Source organism: Lipotes vexillifer, unplaced genomic scaffold, assembly GCF_000442215.2.
Source record: "Lipotes vexillifer unplaced genomic scaffold, Lipotes_vexillifer_v1.1 scaffold1518, whole genome shotgun sequence".
In the NCBI taxonomy this organism is placed as follows: Eukaryota; Metazoa; Chordata; class Mammalia; order Artiodactyla; family Lipotidae; genus Lipotes; species Lipotes vexillifer.
The window spans coordinates 548,805-568,518 of record NW_006789830.1 but is presented as its reverse complement, the minus strand read 5'-3'; the positions used below and the strand labels follow the sequence as shown (position 1 = coordinate 568,518).

The 19,714-nt window shown below is 38.0% G+C and overlaps 1 protein-coding gene across 1 annotated transcript in view; it reads right to left on the bottom strand.

The window, feature by feature from the left end:
• The window catches only part of XRCC5 (X-ray repair cross complementing 5), a 106,820-nt gene that overhangs the window by 18,280 nt on the left and 68,826 nt on the right, over nt 1–19,714 (bottom strand). The window contains exons 17-18 of the mRNA XM_007462853.1: nt 2,340–2,449; nt 612–708 (exon numbers count right to left, since the gene is read on the bottom strand). Of these exons, the coding sequence (XP_007462915.1) occupies nt 612–708; nt 2,340–2,449 (207 nt within the window). The remainder of the gene's footprint in view (nt 1–611; nt 709–2,339; nt 2,450–19,714) is intronic.

The following is a 19,714-nucleotide window of genomic DNA, read 5'->3' as shown; positions in this document are numbered from 1 at the left end:
CTTTTAATAGGTAACCTCTTATATTTGGGTTCTGAAAGAAAATCAAGTCAGGTTAAAGAAACTGGGCACAGGACATGACGGAAATCAAACATCAAGCCTAAAATTGAAAGATTTCCCCTCTTTCTACGATTAATTTGCATTGGTCACTGTAAGTGAGGAACTGAATGGCTTTGGTGCATGAAGATGCTGGTCAGCTGATATGGAAAGCCAAAGAACACGGCAATGAAAGGTGGAGGAGGGGAAAATGCGGGGGAGGTCAGTGAAAGTGCTGTGGATCCAGCAGGACTGACAGGTCTAAGAATCGCAGAAAGGGGGCAATGTCTGCCTGCACAGCTTCTTTACTCATCAAACAGAAAGGCGTAATCTCTGAAAGGGTCATGCTGCATAACGAGTTTAAGATGGGACTTATATGTTTACTTATTATTTATCACTTTGTATTTATGCTTATTAAGCAAAATTTTTAGTTCACTGAATCCTGAGCGTTTCCCAAATCCACATGGACAGTTATCAGGTCCTCACATAACACATCACACAATATAATTTATATCTAGAATTTATACTTAGAAAAAAATAGCATAAATATTTGGATAAAAAGGCAAATGACACCTTACCCTGGATGACAATTTCCCAGAAATGATTTAATTGTTTAACTTCCACTTTCTCTCGAAGGGCTTTCAGGAAACTGTTAAAGTGCTGCTCTTCTGAAAACTGTGGTAGCATGTGGAGGTAGAGGAGGTGGCAGGTCAGAGCTCATACAGAAGCGTAATTCATCCCCAGACCAAAGCAGTACATATACAAGAATCCACCATATTTATTAAAAATATATAAAATGTTCTTCTTTGGTAAATGGGAAACTGGCATTTCAAATTTCACCTTCATTTGCTGGGAGCCAGAAATCTTTCCATCTGTTGAAGGCGCAGAAATTTCCATAGCCACACAGTTTTTTTGGTGGCCTGGTACTTTGTTTTTTAAGTTTTAATATAGACAGAGTCAAACAAAGACAGAGTAATTTAGTGGGATGCTTGTGTACCCATCACCCAGCTTCCATAACTGTTAAGTCGGCCAATCTTGTTTCATCTATACCCTCACCTTCTCCCACAACCCTTGGATTGTTTTAATGCAAATTTCAATCACATTAGCTCATCTATAAATATTTCAGTATGCAATATCTAAAATATAGAGACTTATTAAAATATTCACAAAAAATTAATAACAGGAGCAAATAACCAGTCACATTTTCCCAACTTACTTTCTTTTTATATTTTTAGTTCAAAAAGGTCATTAAGATGGACTGATATGTCTCTAAAGTCTCTCTGGATCCTCCTCCATCTCCTGCTTCTCTCTCTCTCTTTTTTGGAATCCAATGACCTGGTACTCTAAAGGACATGTGGTGGCAACAGTGCACAGAAGCGTTATCAGACACTCCATCCAGCCTGGGGCGGGGGAGCATGGGGTAGGGGTGCTACAAAACCATTTTCACTACCTTTTCATCTGAGCAAATCTTTCTCCACCTGACTGAGTCATCCTTAGTCTTATACTGACTCTACTTTGCCAAAATTTTGTTTTTTTTAACTGTAGGGAATTTGGATTATCTACCTCTGAATCTTTTATCCCATTCTAATTTGAACAATTTTCTCATTTTCTTATCATTCTTTGTAACTACCTAAACAATTCAAGAAGTAATTTGTTCATTTACTCAGTAAATATGTAAAAAGCACCCACATACAAACTAATGTACACTACAACCGTGCCTACTTTAAAAATATACTTTCTAATTTCACCTTGCTCACTCTCGTCTAGAGTTTATGTATAAAAGCCTAGAAATAATTTGGAAGATTTTTAGATGCGTTTTCTAATATTCCTACTAAAACAAACAGAAAACCCCACAAAAGGTGGGACAGGAGTGCTGAGTTATTCATTTTCAGTGTTCTTTTTTTCCTGGCATTCAGATCCCTACTTCTGTCTTCATCAAATCCTTCTCAATAATTACACAACTATATTTTTTCCATCCATTTCCCTAAAATCGTTAGCCAAACATAATACAATACAATAGAAATTTCATTCGCTCCCTAAATAGAAATCATAAAGCCAGGGCTATAGAGTGTAATAAAAAGCTAACTCCCAGGGATAAAAGATCCCACTCACCCACACATCTTTATTCCTCCTCAGAAATGACACCAATAGCAAAATGAGTTAGTCATTTCTACTTCCTTGGCATACGCTGCTCTTCACAGTAAGGATGAGTATTTCCAAAGCCCAGGCTTATTTGTGGGGTGCTGTATGTCTCCTCCCTGTGATGGTGACCAACTGGTTAGGAAGAGGACACAGGATAGCATTACCTGAATGGCTTCTTCCCGGAAGACTCTGATACAGTCCATGCTCTTCATAAAATACAGTGTTTCGTTAGTATCCAAAAACTGCTCAATGTGATTTATTAACTGGTGACTTGCTAGAACATAAGACAATAAATTTATTTTCCTTGATTTGAGTGATGCTTGTTAGAGAGAATGTATGCTCTTGTGCGCTTGTAAGTATGTGTTATGGATCAAAAGCCTCGTGGTCCATATGCACAAAAGCCATTTTTCTTGTAAGGGGGTGGATGGGAAGGAAAGATGAGATGCAAAACACTGACTTCAAAAGTCTACATTTAGAAAGTCTGCATAATACTTATTGACATTTGACAAGAAATAAAATTTCTAAAATGCTTAAAATTACAGCTAAATGTTCCTTTTGGAATTTCAAACACTAAGCTGTTGCTGCTTTTTATTTTCCCCCCACAATTCAGGGGTCATTTGGATATTTCAAAACTGCCTTTCCTGATACAGTCATAGAAAATAGATCTTCTATTCCCTCCCCTAATTCCACTCAGGATAAATGTCAAACAGTGTCACACAATGAAAAATAATGAGCCAGGGACACTCCATCTTCTTCTAATCACAGGTCAAATTAGAAAAGACCAGCTCTCATCTTAATTTCATAAAGTCCTTTTAGAATGGAAAATCATTGCTACATATCTTCTGCCCTTAGCTGAATCTGAATAGTCTCTAAGTTACTCAGCACTCTACAGAGCCATGAATACTTAACAATAATGGTCAGCAAGCAACATCATAAATGCTATAGGAAGAAGAAATGCGTTAATAATGTTATAGTTTCCAAGGTGGGTTGCAACTTGAGACTACCTCATAAACAAAACAAACAAACATTCTTCATTAAAAATAAGCAGAGGAAAATAAAAGCATAAAGTCATCAGGGAACTTAAGTTGCTGAGCAGATCAAAATGGACACTTACGATCTGTGTGGAGGAACAAACCAAGGAGATGTGCACAGTCATGGCCTAAAGGCTCACTCTCACTTGTCCCCTGAAAGTGCTTTTTGCTAGCTGGCTGTTCAGCGGTCTGTGCTGAATGGTCAAGATATATTTAAGACTGCAGGTCTGCCATTGTCGTGGCCTCATCCAAGCATTCTCATAGCTATGAATGTGTGTGCGTGCAGTACTAATGAAAACTACTTTCAAGGCTTGCCTATAAAGGCGCAAGGCCACTAACTGAATCACAGTGACCTGAGCATTGCTCAATGCCTTATGAAAGACATGAAATGCAGTGCCATCAACTTATTTCCTAAGGATCCTGCAGCATGTGAAAAGGATTAAAAAACTGGACAAAGTATTTCCTAATATAATAATTTTGCAGCAAGAGAAAATATCCCCAGTAACCATTTCATCTTTTCTACCAACTAGGAGATTATGATCTCTATTACAATAAAGTACTTAACCAACTTGAGGGATTAAAGAAACACTTCCCTGCAATTTCAGAAATCTTTACCAATGTATCCGGCAGCAGTGAATTAATATCCAACTACAACTCAAAGGAGAGAAGGAATGTTTGGATGTGTCTTTTTAAACAAGGTAAATAACAGAACCCTGATTAGTAAGCAGAGCAGAAAACAATCAACAAGAAACTCAAAGCAATAGAAGCTATCTCCCTTTTTTAGCCTGGAAAGGCGAAGTAACAGAAATGTTTGATATTTCCTATACCACTCAAGCAGCCTGCTTTCTCAGACAGTCTGATATGAAGTTCACTCAGTGTTTCATATCTGTGCACAAATAAGAGCCTTTACAGGCCAAGGGCAGTAATCCCGGAGATGCCAAGTTTCTCATTTCTTTTGAAATGTGAATAAGGAGTCTCAGCAAGCTATAATGTAAATATTTCTCTTTGCTTGATTTAGTGATTATTTTAATTTAGCCTAGTACATATTTACTGTATAACTGCTACATATAAAATGCTATGCTACATTCTATAGGAGATACAATTAAGTTGAAGATAAGATCCTTACCCTTGGGAAGTTTACAGTCTAACAGAAGATATAATACATATACACAAAAAATAGTAACAGGAGGTAAATGTGAACAGGGCTGTGAGTGGTACGGAAATATACCAACTATTCTGAATTAGAAAAAATCTTTGGTGATTAAAAGAAAGCTTCATGAATTAACATGGCATTTTTGCTGGGCAATGAAAAACAATTTGACTATCAGACAGCAAAAAACAGAGTGAGCAAAAAGTATAAAGAAGAGAGGTGGGGGCTTCCCTGGTGGCACAGTGGTTGAGAATCTGCCTGCCTATGCAGGGGACACGGGTTCGAGCCCTGGTCCGGGAAGATCCCACGTGCCATGGAGCAACTAAGCCTGTGCGCCACAACGTCTGAGCCTGTGCTCTAGAGCCCGTGAGCCACTACTACTGAAGCCTGTGCACCTAGAGCTTAGACTCTGCAATAAGAGAAGCCACCACAGTGAGAAGCCTGCGCACCACAAAGAAGAGTAGCCCCTGCTCACTGTAACTAGAGAAAGCCCGCACGCAGCAACGAAGACTCAACACAGCCAAAAATAAGTAAATAAAATAAATAAATTAAAAAAAAAAAAAAGGAGAGGTGGGAAAGCACAGGGTGTATCTGGAGAAAAGCGCATGGTCCAGCACATGGAGTCCATAGACAGGAGTAGAGAAGAAAAAGGAGGAAGAATTAAGACAGGAGAGGAGGTGGGAGGAAAGGGAGTTCCAAGGAGGACGAACAATGTGTGCAAGGGGCCTGTGGCAGGATAGAGAAAGTGTAGGAAAAAAAGGGTTCAAGAACAAGCCTTTTAGGAACTGCAGCGTTTAGAGGTTGTACAGCGGCAAGGGAGCTGACAAAGGAGGCCAAGAGGGAATGGTCAAGGAGACTGGAAAAAGGAGGGTAAGGCAACACAGATACTGAGAGAAGAAATTATTTGAAGAGGAGAACTGTCTACTGTGCTATAAAGTATTACATAAATAATATTATGTATAATTATTATATAAATTCTGCAAGGAAAAGAGCATAATGAGCACAAAAGATTAAGGACTGAAACTTAGGGTGTCCTTACACCCAGGAACCCGTGGAACAACTAGAGACTGAATTGCTTTGCAAAAACACAGCTTCCAGACCCATTTTTATCTTGAAATATGATGGAATACACACACACACACACACACACACACACACACACACACAGTTGCCATCTTATAGAAGAAAACACTCAAAAGAAACTAAAATAAAGCAAGTGCAAAGCCAATAATCCATGTGCAATAACAGTATGGAAAAGAAAAGATACAAAGAAAAAAAGCAGGAGAGTCTCAATAGCCAGTTTCCATTTGAGAATGAAGTCCTTATGTATTTGCAGGCCTATCTGGATTTAGTTTTCTTATTTACATGTTAGACTGCTCTGTTCTTTCCTCCAGAAGGTTCAGGAATGCAGGTACTAGATAAACATATCCAAACTTCTAATAAATCCAATGAATACACAGAGCCAGGTTTTGCCCTTCTAGGAATACTCAGTTACATAGCCTGTGTGTCTGGCCCATAGTTCTGAATTCTGTCCCTCTAGCTAGACTATTTTGTGGTTCACTGACTATAATGAATCATTTAACACCAGTGAATAGATGTGATGGATGATGTTTTAATATACTGAATATCAGAATGGGATGTGGATAAGGGACCTCTCATCCAAACTTTGGTGGCATTTCCCTGCCATTTTTAATAAAAGTAAAATGCAGAAATGGCTAAAAAAATAATCTACTTTGACTCCCCCTTTCCCCCTGCTCCTCATACAGGAAATGCTGATCATCAGGGTGCTTTTCTCTGCTTCTACATCAATTACAGGGCTAAGGAATGGCCTGTCAGTGTTCATACTCAGTAAATCACAGCCCTAATTATAATTCACCAAAATGCTTTTCAGAGTTAGTCAGAAGCTCAGTAATACTCATTAGCAGATAAAATAAAAAATGGCCATTGGAAAGGCCATCCATCTTAGGATACCAGGTCAGGCAAAGGCTGTCATTTATCTCAAGAAGTTTTCAAAAACAAGATGTCTATTCTGGATTTCAAAAGTTTCTGTTCTGGATTTTGAGGTTTATAATAGGGACATTATATATTAAGCCAGCATCTGACAGGAGTACAGATTGTCGATACATAAAATGAGTCAACACAATAATACTTTAATGCTATATTAAAATGTTATCGAGATTCAGAAGTGTTATGTAAGAGGAAAACGGCAGTGTTTCCTTGTTTAATCTCTTTAGAGAAAACATTCAACACCTTCCAAAGTCCTACAAAATGAGTCATCTCCCTTCTTGCTGCAGTCACAAACATCTGGGGCCATGTGCTTGTTGGCCTATGACTTAACATTTACTTACTCCCTCTGTTCTCTGCAAAGATGTTTCCAACAAAGTGAAAGGAAGTCATTTGTTGTGGGTTTTTTCCCTCCATTGTACAGAGCCAAAAGAGTAGTAGGTTCATTCAGCTGTCACACACTATATATAAAGGACTGGAAAACCATCTCAAATGATTTTGCTGAGCCTAGGCATCATTCAGGATGTTTCCCAGTTTAATTCTGCTCATGATCTCAATCAATGCCTTATGAGAATTTTACTTATTGAAGAGGTGCACATTTTGAAGATGTTAGCAGTGAAATCACTTTTAAATGTCGAACAGTTTACATAGTCAATGGCATCTTTATAAAACAAAATAAGGTGACAATAAAGATCAAGCATTTAAATCAAATAAGCATATGATCAGGTCAGTCATTAAGAGAATTAAAAGGAATAACATCTATCAGCAGCAAATAAAAATCTAAGCAAGTAGTCCAGTCTGCCGCCAATTAAATCCACATGTAAATTACAATCACTGTTTTAAAGCAAAAACTTAACAAGAAACACTTGCCTGGTAAGAGTTTTTAATAAAGGTTACAGAAACAGAAATCTGTCACAAAGAAGCTTCCTTGTGTCTCTTTACTATAGGATATAAATTGGCCATTGTGGTTACAGGCTTTGTGTATTATTGGCCAGGGTCCAACCAGAAAAACAGAAATCACTGAATATTTAACCAGGAAGTTTAATGCAGGCAACTGTTACACAGGTGATAAAGAACTATTAAGCCAACTGAGAATGGGTGCTGTAACCCAGAGATTAGGAACAGCACGAAGCTCCTAGCACCCCTGGCACTGTGGAGAACAGAACAGAGCAGAAAAGAAATGCGAGGGGGTATAACTAAAGCTCAGGGGCCTGTCCTATGGGAGCCAAAACCAAGGAGGACTTGGAGCTGCTGCCCTACTCGGTAAAGGAAAAAGAGAAATATCCTGGCTTCTCCCTCCTTCCTTACTTTCCACCAGTCTCTCACACTGGCTGAACCCAGTAGGAAGCTAGTAGCTGTGGGAGCCTGGAAAATGCAACCCACAGGGGCTGGACCTGCCCCAGTCCTCCCCCCAGAGCTGGTGCACACAGGGGAAGGGTGAGCTACATACAGTTCCCTTTCCTTCAGGTTTATGACAAAACACAGCCAACAGGTTCCCCACAGCTGTGTGGACCATGTTGATAAACCTGAGTAACCAGAAGTGACTGAACCCTTCCCACAGTATTCATGTCCTTTCAGGAGCAAATGCACTGAAAATATAAGTACAAAAAAAAAGGTACCCTAAATATTTTCCCTCTAAATGACATTTTATGCTGATTTATTTCTTAAACACCCTTTCTGCTTCCACTTCCAAAAAAGTCTGGATCTAAGATACCAAGAATTTGTCCTGAATGTCTGTGCTCCTTGGTCTGGTGTTATTCCCATTTTTAGTCTTACAGTCTTTAATGAAATCTGCTTACTAGGGAAAAATAAATCACTGGTGGCAACAAAAGAAACTGAGAACTAGGGAAAAAGTATAAGCTTTATGAACCTGAAAGTGAAATTCAATTGTTGTCTTATTTTTAAGCAGGTGGACTGTGGAGTAGACACAGCTCTGTCCTGCACTTTGCCTCTGCCCCCACCCTTCCCCCTTTTAGAAACTGTTGTGCTAGATTCTTTGCCCCCCTTTTAAGAACAGAAAAAGTCAGTAGATATGACAGAGAATACCACAGCAGTAATATTATGCATGATCAGTAGCACAGGAAATTGTACGAAGGTATAAAAAGCACTGACCACTTCAACAGTACAGATATAGCCCTGGTTTTTAAAATTATTATTATTATTTTTCTTACCAATAACTAAAAAACTCAATTAAAACCTCAACGTTTAAGCTCCATAAGTTTAGTCATAGCCCATTTTTTCCATGCTTAACGATTTTCTCATTAAATGCAGTCATTTCTTACAAATTGCACTAATAAAAGTAAGTCCTGCTGGGTGTTTTCCCCCCTTTATAAATGCTAACTTTTCATTGATGTGTTAAATTAAAACCCCAGGCACAGGAGCAGAGTAAATGCAAAACCTTTATTAGACTCCAATCCTGCAGACTATGATACCTCTCTTGTTTTATTTTTGGAGTCCTACTGTGTAGCCACAGGAAGAAAGATTTTGAAGGTCTCTTGGTCTTAGCTCACTCTAGAAAAAAAGGTGGTAGTGTAAGCTAATGAGAAACTAAAATAATGGCATCTGGTTCAGCCCACTGGCTTCAAGACAAGTTTATGTAGGGAACATTATGGCAAGTCTTTTTCATTCTGGATGAATAGTATTTCTCATCTTAAATAACTTGGGTGTAAGACCAGACCTGTTCCCAAGTCAGCTGGAAATTTTTAAGTTTGCTGGCCAATGGGTGGGTTTCATGGCATTCTATGGTCTTTTAATTTTTTTACTAAAAACACTCGATTTAACTATTAAAGACCCACTGAACACTGAACATGTCCCATAAAACCTGAAGGTTATTAGTTCATATTTACAGGGCATATAGCAGTTAAGTAAAGAACAAGGAACATCCACTCTTTAGTCTAATTCCTCCATTTCCAGAAAGGAGTGCACTTAAAGTAGTGCAAAACTGGGACATGATGGTAACATAAGAAACTAAAGGAAGTTCTCTTCATCAAATGAGGAAGCGATTTTTTGCTCCGGACGCGCAGGCTCAGGGCCATGGCTTGATGGTAACATAAGAAACTAAAGGAAGTTCTCTTCATCAAATGAGGAAGCGATTTTTTGCTCCGGACGCGCAGGCTCAGCGGCCATGGCTCACAGGTCCAGCCGCTCCGCGGCATGTGGAATCTTCCCAGACCAGGGCACGAACCTGTGTTCCCTGCATCGGCAGGCGGACTCTCAACCACTGTGCCACCAGGGAAGCCCTTGAGAAAGTGATTTTTTTTAGCTCATTTATGTAATATACACGTGCTATATGCTTGGCAGTATGCGTTGAGGTTGGGAGTAGGGAGTAGGGAATGGAGAGGGCAGAGAAAGAGCATCTCCAAGATTTTCTTTTTTTCTTTTTCCATAATTTTCTAAGGTCCTAAAACAAATTCTAAAACTTGGTGAACCATACTAAAATATGATAATTTACTAAATACTAAAGTGATACAGAAGAATTCAGAACACCGTCTAGACTTGAACCCATTCTAGAGGAGTGGTAGGAGGGAGGCAGAATGCATGATGACAGTAGTACTGTAGTAATACTGTACTAACAGTGCTGTAGTAATTTTATAGTATCTGTCTAGCTTCAGACCTGAGTGGATGTCATCAAACTAATACAGGAAGTTGGCAGAAGGAACCAAGTAGCCATAGAAACAGTGCAGCCAAGAGAAAATGCTCTGGAACAGACCAATCTGGCAATGAGATCCAATTAAAAGTTGCTAATTGAATGGAACTGAAATTCATGGATTAGCTGAAGAGATGCAGTGAGTGATGAGTCAGACTCCTCAGCAAGGAGAGAAGCAGGCGGCCACTAGTTGAATGTGCTTTTGTGGATGATGGAGGAGGGGAGGCAGCGCAGTGTTTTACAATATGCCTCAAGAATTTGACTCATTCTTAAATGGAAATATCAAGTACCAGAAATTTTCAAACCATATTCCATGTAGTAAATCTTCTTAAAAATTGGTAAATAATGATGTACTGTGTTTATATTGTATCTTTCCTCAAGGACCCCTCATTTTTTTTCTTTCATTATTTTTAATCTTTTTCTGATTTTGTGAAGAAAGTTGTATAATATTCTAGAGCTCAAAATACAGAGATGTTATTTTTCTCTACTTCTTCTTTGATGAGGCTAAGATTTATAAATCAATACAGAGAACCTGAGGATTAGTTCTGCTGTAATTCAAAAATTCAAATCGTTATTATTAAAGACAGTGATGGAAACAAAAAAATTACTACTAACCAGCAGTACTCAGAAAGCATAAAAATAAATAGAGGTTTTAATTGTCCCACTGATGGCAGACCAGCAGCAGCATCTTTGATAATGAATCATATTACAATAAAACTACTACTGGGCATTAGTAGCCCAGCATACACTGGCTCTTAAACCTCCAGAATCTCTTTAGAGGAAATCTGGGGGTGAGAAAAAAGAAAGGACATTCTTTGTGGAAGAAATATCACGAGCAAACCTACAGAAGAGCCAGAAAGCCAAGAGTATTAGCGGGAGTACAGTTTGGTTTGAGTACAGGATGCACAGAGGGGACCTGTAGAAATATGGGTCTAGAACGGTGGGATGGGACAAGGTTGTGGAAAGTCTTGGCTGGGGGACTAATTTCAAAGAAACAGAGAGTGACTAAGAAGGGCTGACCCATAATCAGATCTGTGCTATAAGAAGCTAAATCTGTACCAACACACGGCATGAGTTGAACAAGAAGGACTTGGAGGGTAATTAATATAGGATGCTATAACTGTCCAATGGTAAAATAATGAAAGCCTAAATTAGTGTTTTTTAGGATGGAGAGAAAAAGACAGATATGAAACAACTGGATTAGAAAGTGATTAAAATTAGAAGAAACTTAGAAATGGTACAAAGTGTTCAGAAATGCTCATCAACAGTAAACTCAAGAGACAAAATAACAGCAGTAACAAAAATCCCTTATCTCTGGAGAAAGTCCTGTTAGTACTCATAGCACTAGGACACCCCATCACTTTGGCTGTTGCCTCACTTGGGATACCTTTCTCTGGGCCCTTTCCTATCCAGCCTTTTATGGCTCAGGTCATGTCAGCCTCTTCCGTGAATTCTTCCTCAAACTGGTCAACCCACCTGCTTCTATACCCATACTCTGCATCCTTCCTATTGGCTTGGATGAACTGTCTGGGTGTGCATCTATCTAAGTTACCCCTTCCACCTGTGCCCTAGATCCCACACCTCTCCCCCACTTAAGGATCTCGCCCATTCTCATGTCTTTATAGACCATCTCTATGATGACTTCTCCCAGATTTATATTTATAACCCAGAATTTTTTCCTGAAGTCAAGACCTATATAACCAACTTAGTATGTCTTTCCCTTCTCAGTAAATGCCAATTCCTTCCAGTTGCTCAGGCCCAAAAACTTAACAGTCACCCTTGACTTGTTTCCTTCTCTCACATCCTATTTTCAAACTGCCAACAAAACCTGCCAAGTCTACTTTCAAAATATATCGAGAGGCTGACCTCTTCTCGCTACCTCCATCACTACCTCTCTCACTTGGATCACTGCAGTAGCCTTCTAACTCATCTGCCTACTTCAACCTTGCCCATGCTCATCACGGCAGCCAGAGTGCCTTTGAAATCAGATCATCCTTTACTTAGAACTCTTTAGTGGTTTCCCATTTCACTCAGAGTAAAAGCAGAAGGTCTAGGAGGCCCTATGTGATATGTGCCCCAGATACCTCTCTGATCTCACCTCCGCTTCTTTCCTCCAGATACACTGGGTTTCCCTGATGCTCCTGGGCAATGCTCCCTCTTGTCTGCAAAGCTTTCCCCCAGAGATATCCACCAGGCTCTATCTTCCACTTTCCTCAATTCTCTGTTCAAATGATAACCAAGCAACAAGCCTTCCTTGATCCTCTATGTAAAATCACAAGCCCCTCACAACCCCAGCATTCACCATCCCACTATCCTGTTTTAAGTTTTCTCTATAGTGCTGTCATGAGTTGGACAGTGTTGCCCCCCAAATTCAAGTTCTTTCCAGAGCCTCAGAATGTGACCTTATTTGGAACTAGGGTCCTTGCAGATGTAATCAATTTAAGATGAGTTCATAAAGCGGGGGGAGCTAATCCAATATGACTGATGTCCATATAAGAAGAGGTCAATTTGGACACAGTCACACAGAACTCCAACTGAAGATGAGGCAGAGACTGGAGTGATGCATCTACAAGCCAAGGAATACCAAGGATTGCCAGTTGTCACCACAAGCTAGGAGAGGGCCATAGAATGGATTCTCCCTCAAAAGTCCTTAGATAGAACCAACCCCGTTAACACCTTCATTCTGGGCTTCTAACCTCCAGAACTGAGAGAAAATAAACTTTTGTTGTTTTAAGCTAGCCAGTTTGTTTGGTTACAGCAGCCCTAGAACATAGATTTTATTTGTTTATTGTCTGTATCTTGCCACAATGAATAGCACATAATAGGCATTCAACACCATTTGCTGAATGGATGAATAAATGATCAAGGCCTCACTGAGTTACTCCTCTAAAAGCTTCATGTCTAAAAGACATTAAGATGTCTTTTTGTGTTCCTTCAATTTAAACCCATACACTGTGTATTCAGTACTGGCTATCACTGAATGGGGGATTGGACAGTCTAGAATTCTGATCACCACCCTTTACCTTAATTTTATAGCGATATAAATGGTTAAAATAAAGCTCTATGGAAAGGGAAAATACATAGACAAAGAGTAATGGGCTATGTAAGATGTATGCAGGTATGTGTGGATAAGATATCATTTCCACATTATCATGACTATATATGCAGGCATCTTTGTTGTCACTAAGTATGAATTAGCCCCATCCCATCTTGTTGTAAGCTCTTTTTTTCCCTCTTAGGTCAAGATGCTTGATCCCATGAGGAATGGGAGGTTCTCTAAAATGTACTACCTGTGGCTATAACCTCAATTTACCATACACTAAAACAATTAACCATCTTGACTATGATATAGAACATTAATAGGGATTAACAGGGTTATTCCTATGAAGTGAGAGAAAGCAAGACAGAATGTGGGTATAAGGAGGGTTTGGAAGAGAGGGGGACAATGAATGAAGAGAGTTCCCCTTTTTATGTACTACTGAATTACTACTTGACTTTTTTCCAATGAGCATGTATTTATTTTTTAATGAGAAGCCAAAGAAGCAATTAAGTCATCTCGAAACATATAAGAGACTACTACATAAGTTAACAATAAAAAACTATTTTTAGTGAGTTCTAAATGGAAAGACATTTTTCATGGGTTGACATTTACTGATGGCAGTTACTCAGGACCCTTCTATTTCACTGATCCTTTTATTTCTTTTATTCTTTCTCTACCACCTACTTCCTTCTGTTTATTACTCATATACTTAAAGGAGAGTACGAAACATGACCTTAGAAATTATTTAATTTCACCCACCATCCTCAGGATAGTCTACCAATTTGAACCAGATTTGTGGCAGGCAAATTTTAGAAAGTGAAGGTTGAATCTACAAACCTTCTAAAAAAAACCCAGAATCTAAATCTGGGTTTAGAATCGAGGGCTTTTCACTCCCACGCCATGTTTTCTCCACTACACCAGATTGTCGATGACTCCTATAGTGGGAGATTGCAACCTTAGATAATCCCTCTGACACAGAAATTCAGGCATCTTGGTTCTTCTGTTTTGGATGTGTGCAACTTTTTTTTTATAATGGGGCTATGATAGGATAAGAGTGGTCTTGTATCCTTCTCTAGGTTTCGATGTTGTTATAGTTGGCTGTATGCTCACTGAAATGTAAGTCTTTCTTACATTTGAACATATATACTGATCAGGATCCAACGGTAATTTCCCTATTTACTTTTCCTCTCTTATCTTTATTTCATTTTTTAACAGCTCTGTCCCAACTAGATGGTTCATTTTTTTGTTTGCCTATGGACCTGTTTTTTCCTTTAACTAGACAATGTATACTCTAACTCATAAGTTGGCAAACTATGGCCTGTAGACCAAATCTGACTGCTGCCTGGTTTTTTTTTTTTTTTTTTTTGCAGTACGCGGGCCTCTCACTGTTGTGGCCTCACTGTTGTGGAGCACAGGCTCCGGACGCGCAGGCTTAGTGGCCATGGCTCATGGGCCTAGCCGCTCCGCGGCATGCGGGATCTTCCCGGACCGGGGCACAAACCCGTGTGCCCTGCATCGGCAGGCGGACTCTCAACCACTGCGCCACCAGGGAAGCCCTGCTGCCTGTTTTTATAAAGTTTTATTGGAACACACACACACACACACACACAAATTCAACCTTCCCTGTAATTCTATACATTTAAAATTCCAATGTATAAGTCCTGCTGGCTTCATTATAGTCCATCTAAGAGTAATTAGAAATGGGACAATTATGAGATAATTGGGATAATCCAAACTTATGTATGAGGCAAATAATGAATCAAACAAAATACACCCATGCTTGAGAAAAAGAGCACCAAAGAAGAAACAAATGAAAGGAGGGAGCAATGAACCTATGAATTTTCCCAATCTTTAAACACTGAACTAAGACTTGCCAGCAACTTCCTGAAATCTCCAGTTTTTCCTGTACTGAGTAAGCTTGTCATTTACTAATGTAAATGAATTCCTCCCATGAAGCAGAGGATTCTGAAACATACACATAATCCTGTGATATATACATCTAAGTTTTCTTTTTTTTTAAACTCCAATACCTGAAGACCTTTATTTAAAATACACTCTATTACTTGAACTGACAATGTTTTCTTTATTGGTACTCTAGAAATTCACTTGGGTTTCTAGATTTTTGTTTAGCTAGGTGAGGTAAAAATGATAAAGGTCTTAATAGCCCACAAGGTCTCAAGGTGAATAACCTTCAATACTCAAAACATCATGGAGAACAACTAGACATAAAGTCAACAAAGATATAGATTTGAAAAAACTATCATCCAAACTGGCCAAATTGACATTTACAGAACCCTCAACCTAGCAACAACGGAATACATATTATTTTAAAGGGCATATGAAACATTTGTCAGAACAGACTATATGCTAAGCTATAAAACAAGTCTCAATAAATTTAAAAGGACTGAAGTCATTCAAAATATGTCCTCCAGTCACAACAGAATTAAATTAAAAATCAACAACAGAAATAAATTTGGGAATTTCCTAGTATTTGGAAATTAAACAACACAGTCTTAAATAATCCAGCACAGTTCTAAATAATCCAAAGGTCAAAGTAATCACAAAAGAAATTAGAAGGCATTTCTAATTGAGTGAAAATGAAAACACGTTATCACAATTCATGGTGTGCAGCTAAAGAACTGGCTAGACGAAAATGTACAGATTTAAATACCTATGTTACAAAAGAAGTTTCAAATCAGTAATCTAAACTTCCAGCGTAAGAAACTAGAAAAAAAGCAAACTAAAACCAAAGCAAGCAAAAGGAAGGGAATAATCAAGATCAGAGCAGAAATCAATGAAATTTTAAAAATATATAATGGAGGAAAATCAATAAAACTAAAAGTTAGGATCTTCTATAAAAGAGAAACAAAGCCCAGAAACCTTTACTTAGACTGACCAAGAAAATCAGAAGATAAAAATTACCAAAATCAGGAATAAAAGCAGGCATATAACTATAAACCACAGAACTTAAAAATATTGTAAGGGAAAAATAATACGAACAATGTTATGCCAACAAATTAGACAACTTAGATGAAATGGACAAATTCATATAAAGACACAAATTACCACCAATGACTCAAGAAGAAATAGAAAATCTGACTAACTCTATCATAAGTAAAATGACTGTATTAGTTTTAAAAATCTTCCCACAAAGAAACCAGGTCCAGAAGACTTCACTGGCAAATTCTATCAAATGTTTAAAGAAGAAATCATACCAATTCTGAAGAGGAGGAAAGAATACCTCTCAACTCATTCTATGAGGCCTGTATTCCCCTGATACCAAAGTCAGACAAAGATTATCACAAGAAAACTACAGAAAAGTATCCCTCATGAATATATACACAAAAATCCTACCAAAATATTAGCAAAATGAACTCAGAAACATTCAAAAAGGATTATTTACCATGACTGACTGGAATTTATCCCTGTAATGCAAGGCTGGTTTAACAACTGAAAATCAATGAATATAGTATACCATATAAATAGAAGAATAAAACCCACATAATCATCTCAATAGATGTAGAGCGTGCATCTGACAAAACTCAACATTCATTCACAATAAAAACTCTCAGTCACACAGGAATGGAAGAAAACTTCTTCAAGATGATAAAGGAAATTTGAGAAAACTCAGAACTAACATCATACTAATGGTGAAAGTCTGAAAGCCAACACTGTACTGGATGTTCCAGCCAGTAAAATAAAAGAAAAAAAGAAATTAAAAGCATACAAGTTAGAAAGAAAGAAGTAAAACTGCCTTTATTTGCAGACAATATAATCCTGTAAGTAGAAAATCCTAAGGAGTATATAAAAACAACTAGAACTAATAAACAAGTTTAACAAGGCTGCAGGATATAAGGCCAACATACGAAAATCAATATTTCTATATACTAGCAAGACAATCCAAAAATAAATTTTTAAAAATTTCATTCACAATTGCATTAAAAATTAAAAAACACTTGGCAAAAATTTAACGGAAGAAGTGCAGGTCTTGTACACTAAAATCTATAAAACATTATGGAGAGAAAGTAAACAAGATTTAAATATATGGAAAAAGAATCCATGGTCATGGATTAGGAAATTCAATATTGTTAAGATGGAGATTCTTCCTTAATTATTTTATATACTTAATGCCAATCTCTATCAAAATCCCTAAAAATTGAAAAGCTGATCCTAAAATTTATATGGAAATGTGAAGGACCTAGATTAGCCAAAACAATTTTAGAAAAGAACAAAATTGGAAGACTTATGATACAGTATTTCAAAACTTACTATAGAGCTAAAGTAAACAAAGCAATGTATTAGTGAAGGACAGGCACAGATCAATGTAATTAAATTGAAGACTACAGAAATAAACTCTTACACTTATGGTCAAATAATTTTCAACAAGGTGCCAAGGCAATTCGATGGGAAAAGGACAGTCTTTTCAACAAACGGTGCTGGGACAATTAGTAATCCCTCTGACAAACAATGAACCTACACACTTACCAACTACTCATTTACAAAAATCAACTCAAAATGAATTATAGGCCTAAAACTTTCAAAAGAAAAAACAGGAGAAAATCTTTGTGACTTGGGCTAGGCAAAGATTTCTTATAGATGACAACAATATGACAGCCCATAGAAGAATAAAAAAATGATAAACAAGATAAGAAGACATATGAATGGCTAATAAGCACATGAAAACTGATCAGCATCATTAGCAGTCTTTAAGAAACTGCAAACTAAAACCACAATGATACACTGACACATTCGCACTAAAATAGCTATAACTGAAAAGACTGACAATACAAGGTTATCAAGGATGTGGAGAAAGTAGAACCCTCATTCACTGCCAGTGGGGATATAAAATGGCACGCCACTTTTGAAAAGAGTTTGGCTATTTCTTAAAAAGTTAAACATAAACTCCCCATATGGTTCAGCAATTCCACTCCCACCCAAGAAAACTGAAAACATACAAAGACTTGTATGCAAATGTCCATAGCAGCATTATCTGTAATAGCTAAAAACTGGAAACAATCCAAATATCCATTAATTGGCGAGTGGATAAACAAACTGTGGCATATTCATTAAAACTGAATACTATTCAGCTCAAAAAGAAGCCAATTATTGATACATGCTACAACATAGACAAACTTCAAAAACCTTATGCTAAGTGAAAGAAGTCAGATGCAAAACACTGCATATTGAGTGATTCCATTTATGTAAAATTTCCAGAAAAGACAAAGCTATAGAGACAGAAATTAGGTGCTTGAGGTGGTGGTGGGGGAAAAAAGGACTACACACTGCCACAGGGAACTTTCTGGAGTTGAAGGAAAAGTTCTTTAACTGGGTTGTGGTGATGATTGTATAACCTTTTCCATTTATAAAGGATCACTAAATTGCACTTAGAATGAGTACACTTTATAGTAGAAAATTATACTTCAATGAACTATTTAAAAACTGGCAATAAATAAGTGCAATTTAACTGAGAGATTTGTGGAGATTTACCACAGACAGAAAGGAGACACTAGATGTTTCTTCTACAGAATAACTGCTGAAAAGCTCAGACAGTAAATCTTATCCTCAATGCCCCAAGGAAACACTACTAGATTCCAAGGGCAAGAGAATTATAGTTAGATAGTTCTCATATAAGGAATGGCTCCTGACTCCAATGGCCTACCAATGAAACACAGTGACTAACTTGAGTGTTACAGTTGCATCTCATTACCACTAAAAGACATAAAGAGATAAAATACAGGATTTCAGCAGTTTAATCTGACAAAGGAAAAGAAAATGAGCCTGTATTAGTCAGCTCAGGCTGACATAACAAAATATCATGGGCTAGCTGCCTTCAACAACAGAAATTTGTTTTGTCACAGTTTGGAAGCCGGTGCCAGCATGGTCAGGTTTGGGTGAGGGCTCTCTTCCTGGCTTGCAGACAGTCACCTTCACATCACAGAGAAAAAAAAGAGCGAGAAAGAGAAGAGAGTGCAAACTCTGGTATCTCTTTTTATAAGGGCACTAATCCCATCATGAGGGCTCCACCCTCATGACCTCATCTAAACCTAATGACCTCCCAAACGCCCCATCTCAAAATACCATCACATGAGGAGTCAGGGCTTTATTAATATATGAATTTTGGGGGGAACACAATTCAATCCACAGCAGGGTCTTTAATCATAACTATTAACTAAAGATTTTTCTGCAACTGTCCATAAGGAACTGCAAAAAAAAAAAAAAAAAGTTAATTTATGTCCAAGGACATCTACACTGATAATATTCTCAAGCCCTGTTGAAACTGTGTTCTATATCTGAACCAAACTTTGCTCCCTTTTCTGACCAAAGAAACTAGTATGCCATTTAAAAAATTTTATGTAGACATGGAAACAGACAGGACTAAGCGTACCAAATTATACTTCCCACTTCTTTCTGTGTAAGCATACTTTTTGCCCTGCACTTATAATTTGAAAGGGGGAGGGGACCAAAATACTTTTACTGCCTTTAAATGGGACTCCAAGCTGTTTCTAGGTTCCTCTTAACACATTTCAGCCCATTAGCTACTTTTTTTTTTTTTCGGTACGCGGGCCTCTCACTGTTGTGGCCTTTCCCGTTGCACGAGCACAGGCTCCAGACACGCAGGCTCAGAGGCCATGGCTCACGGGCCCAGCCTCTCCGCGGCATGTGGGATC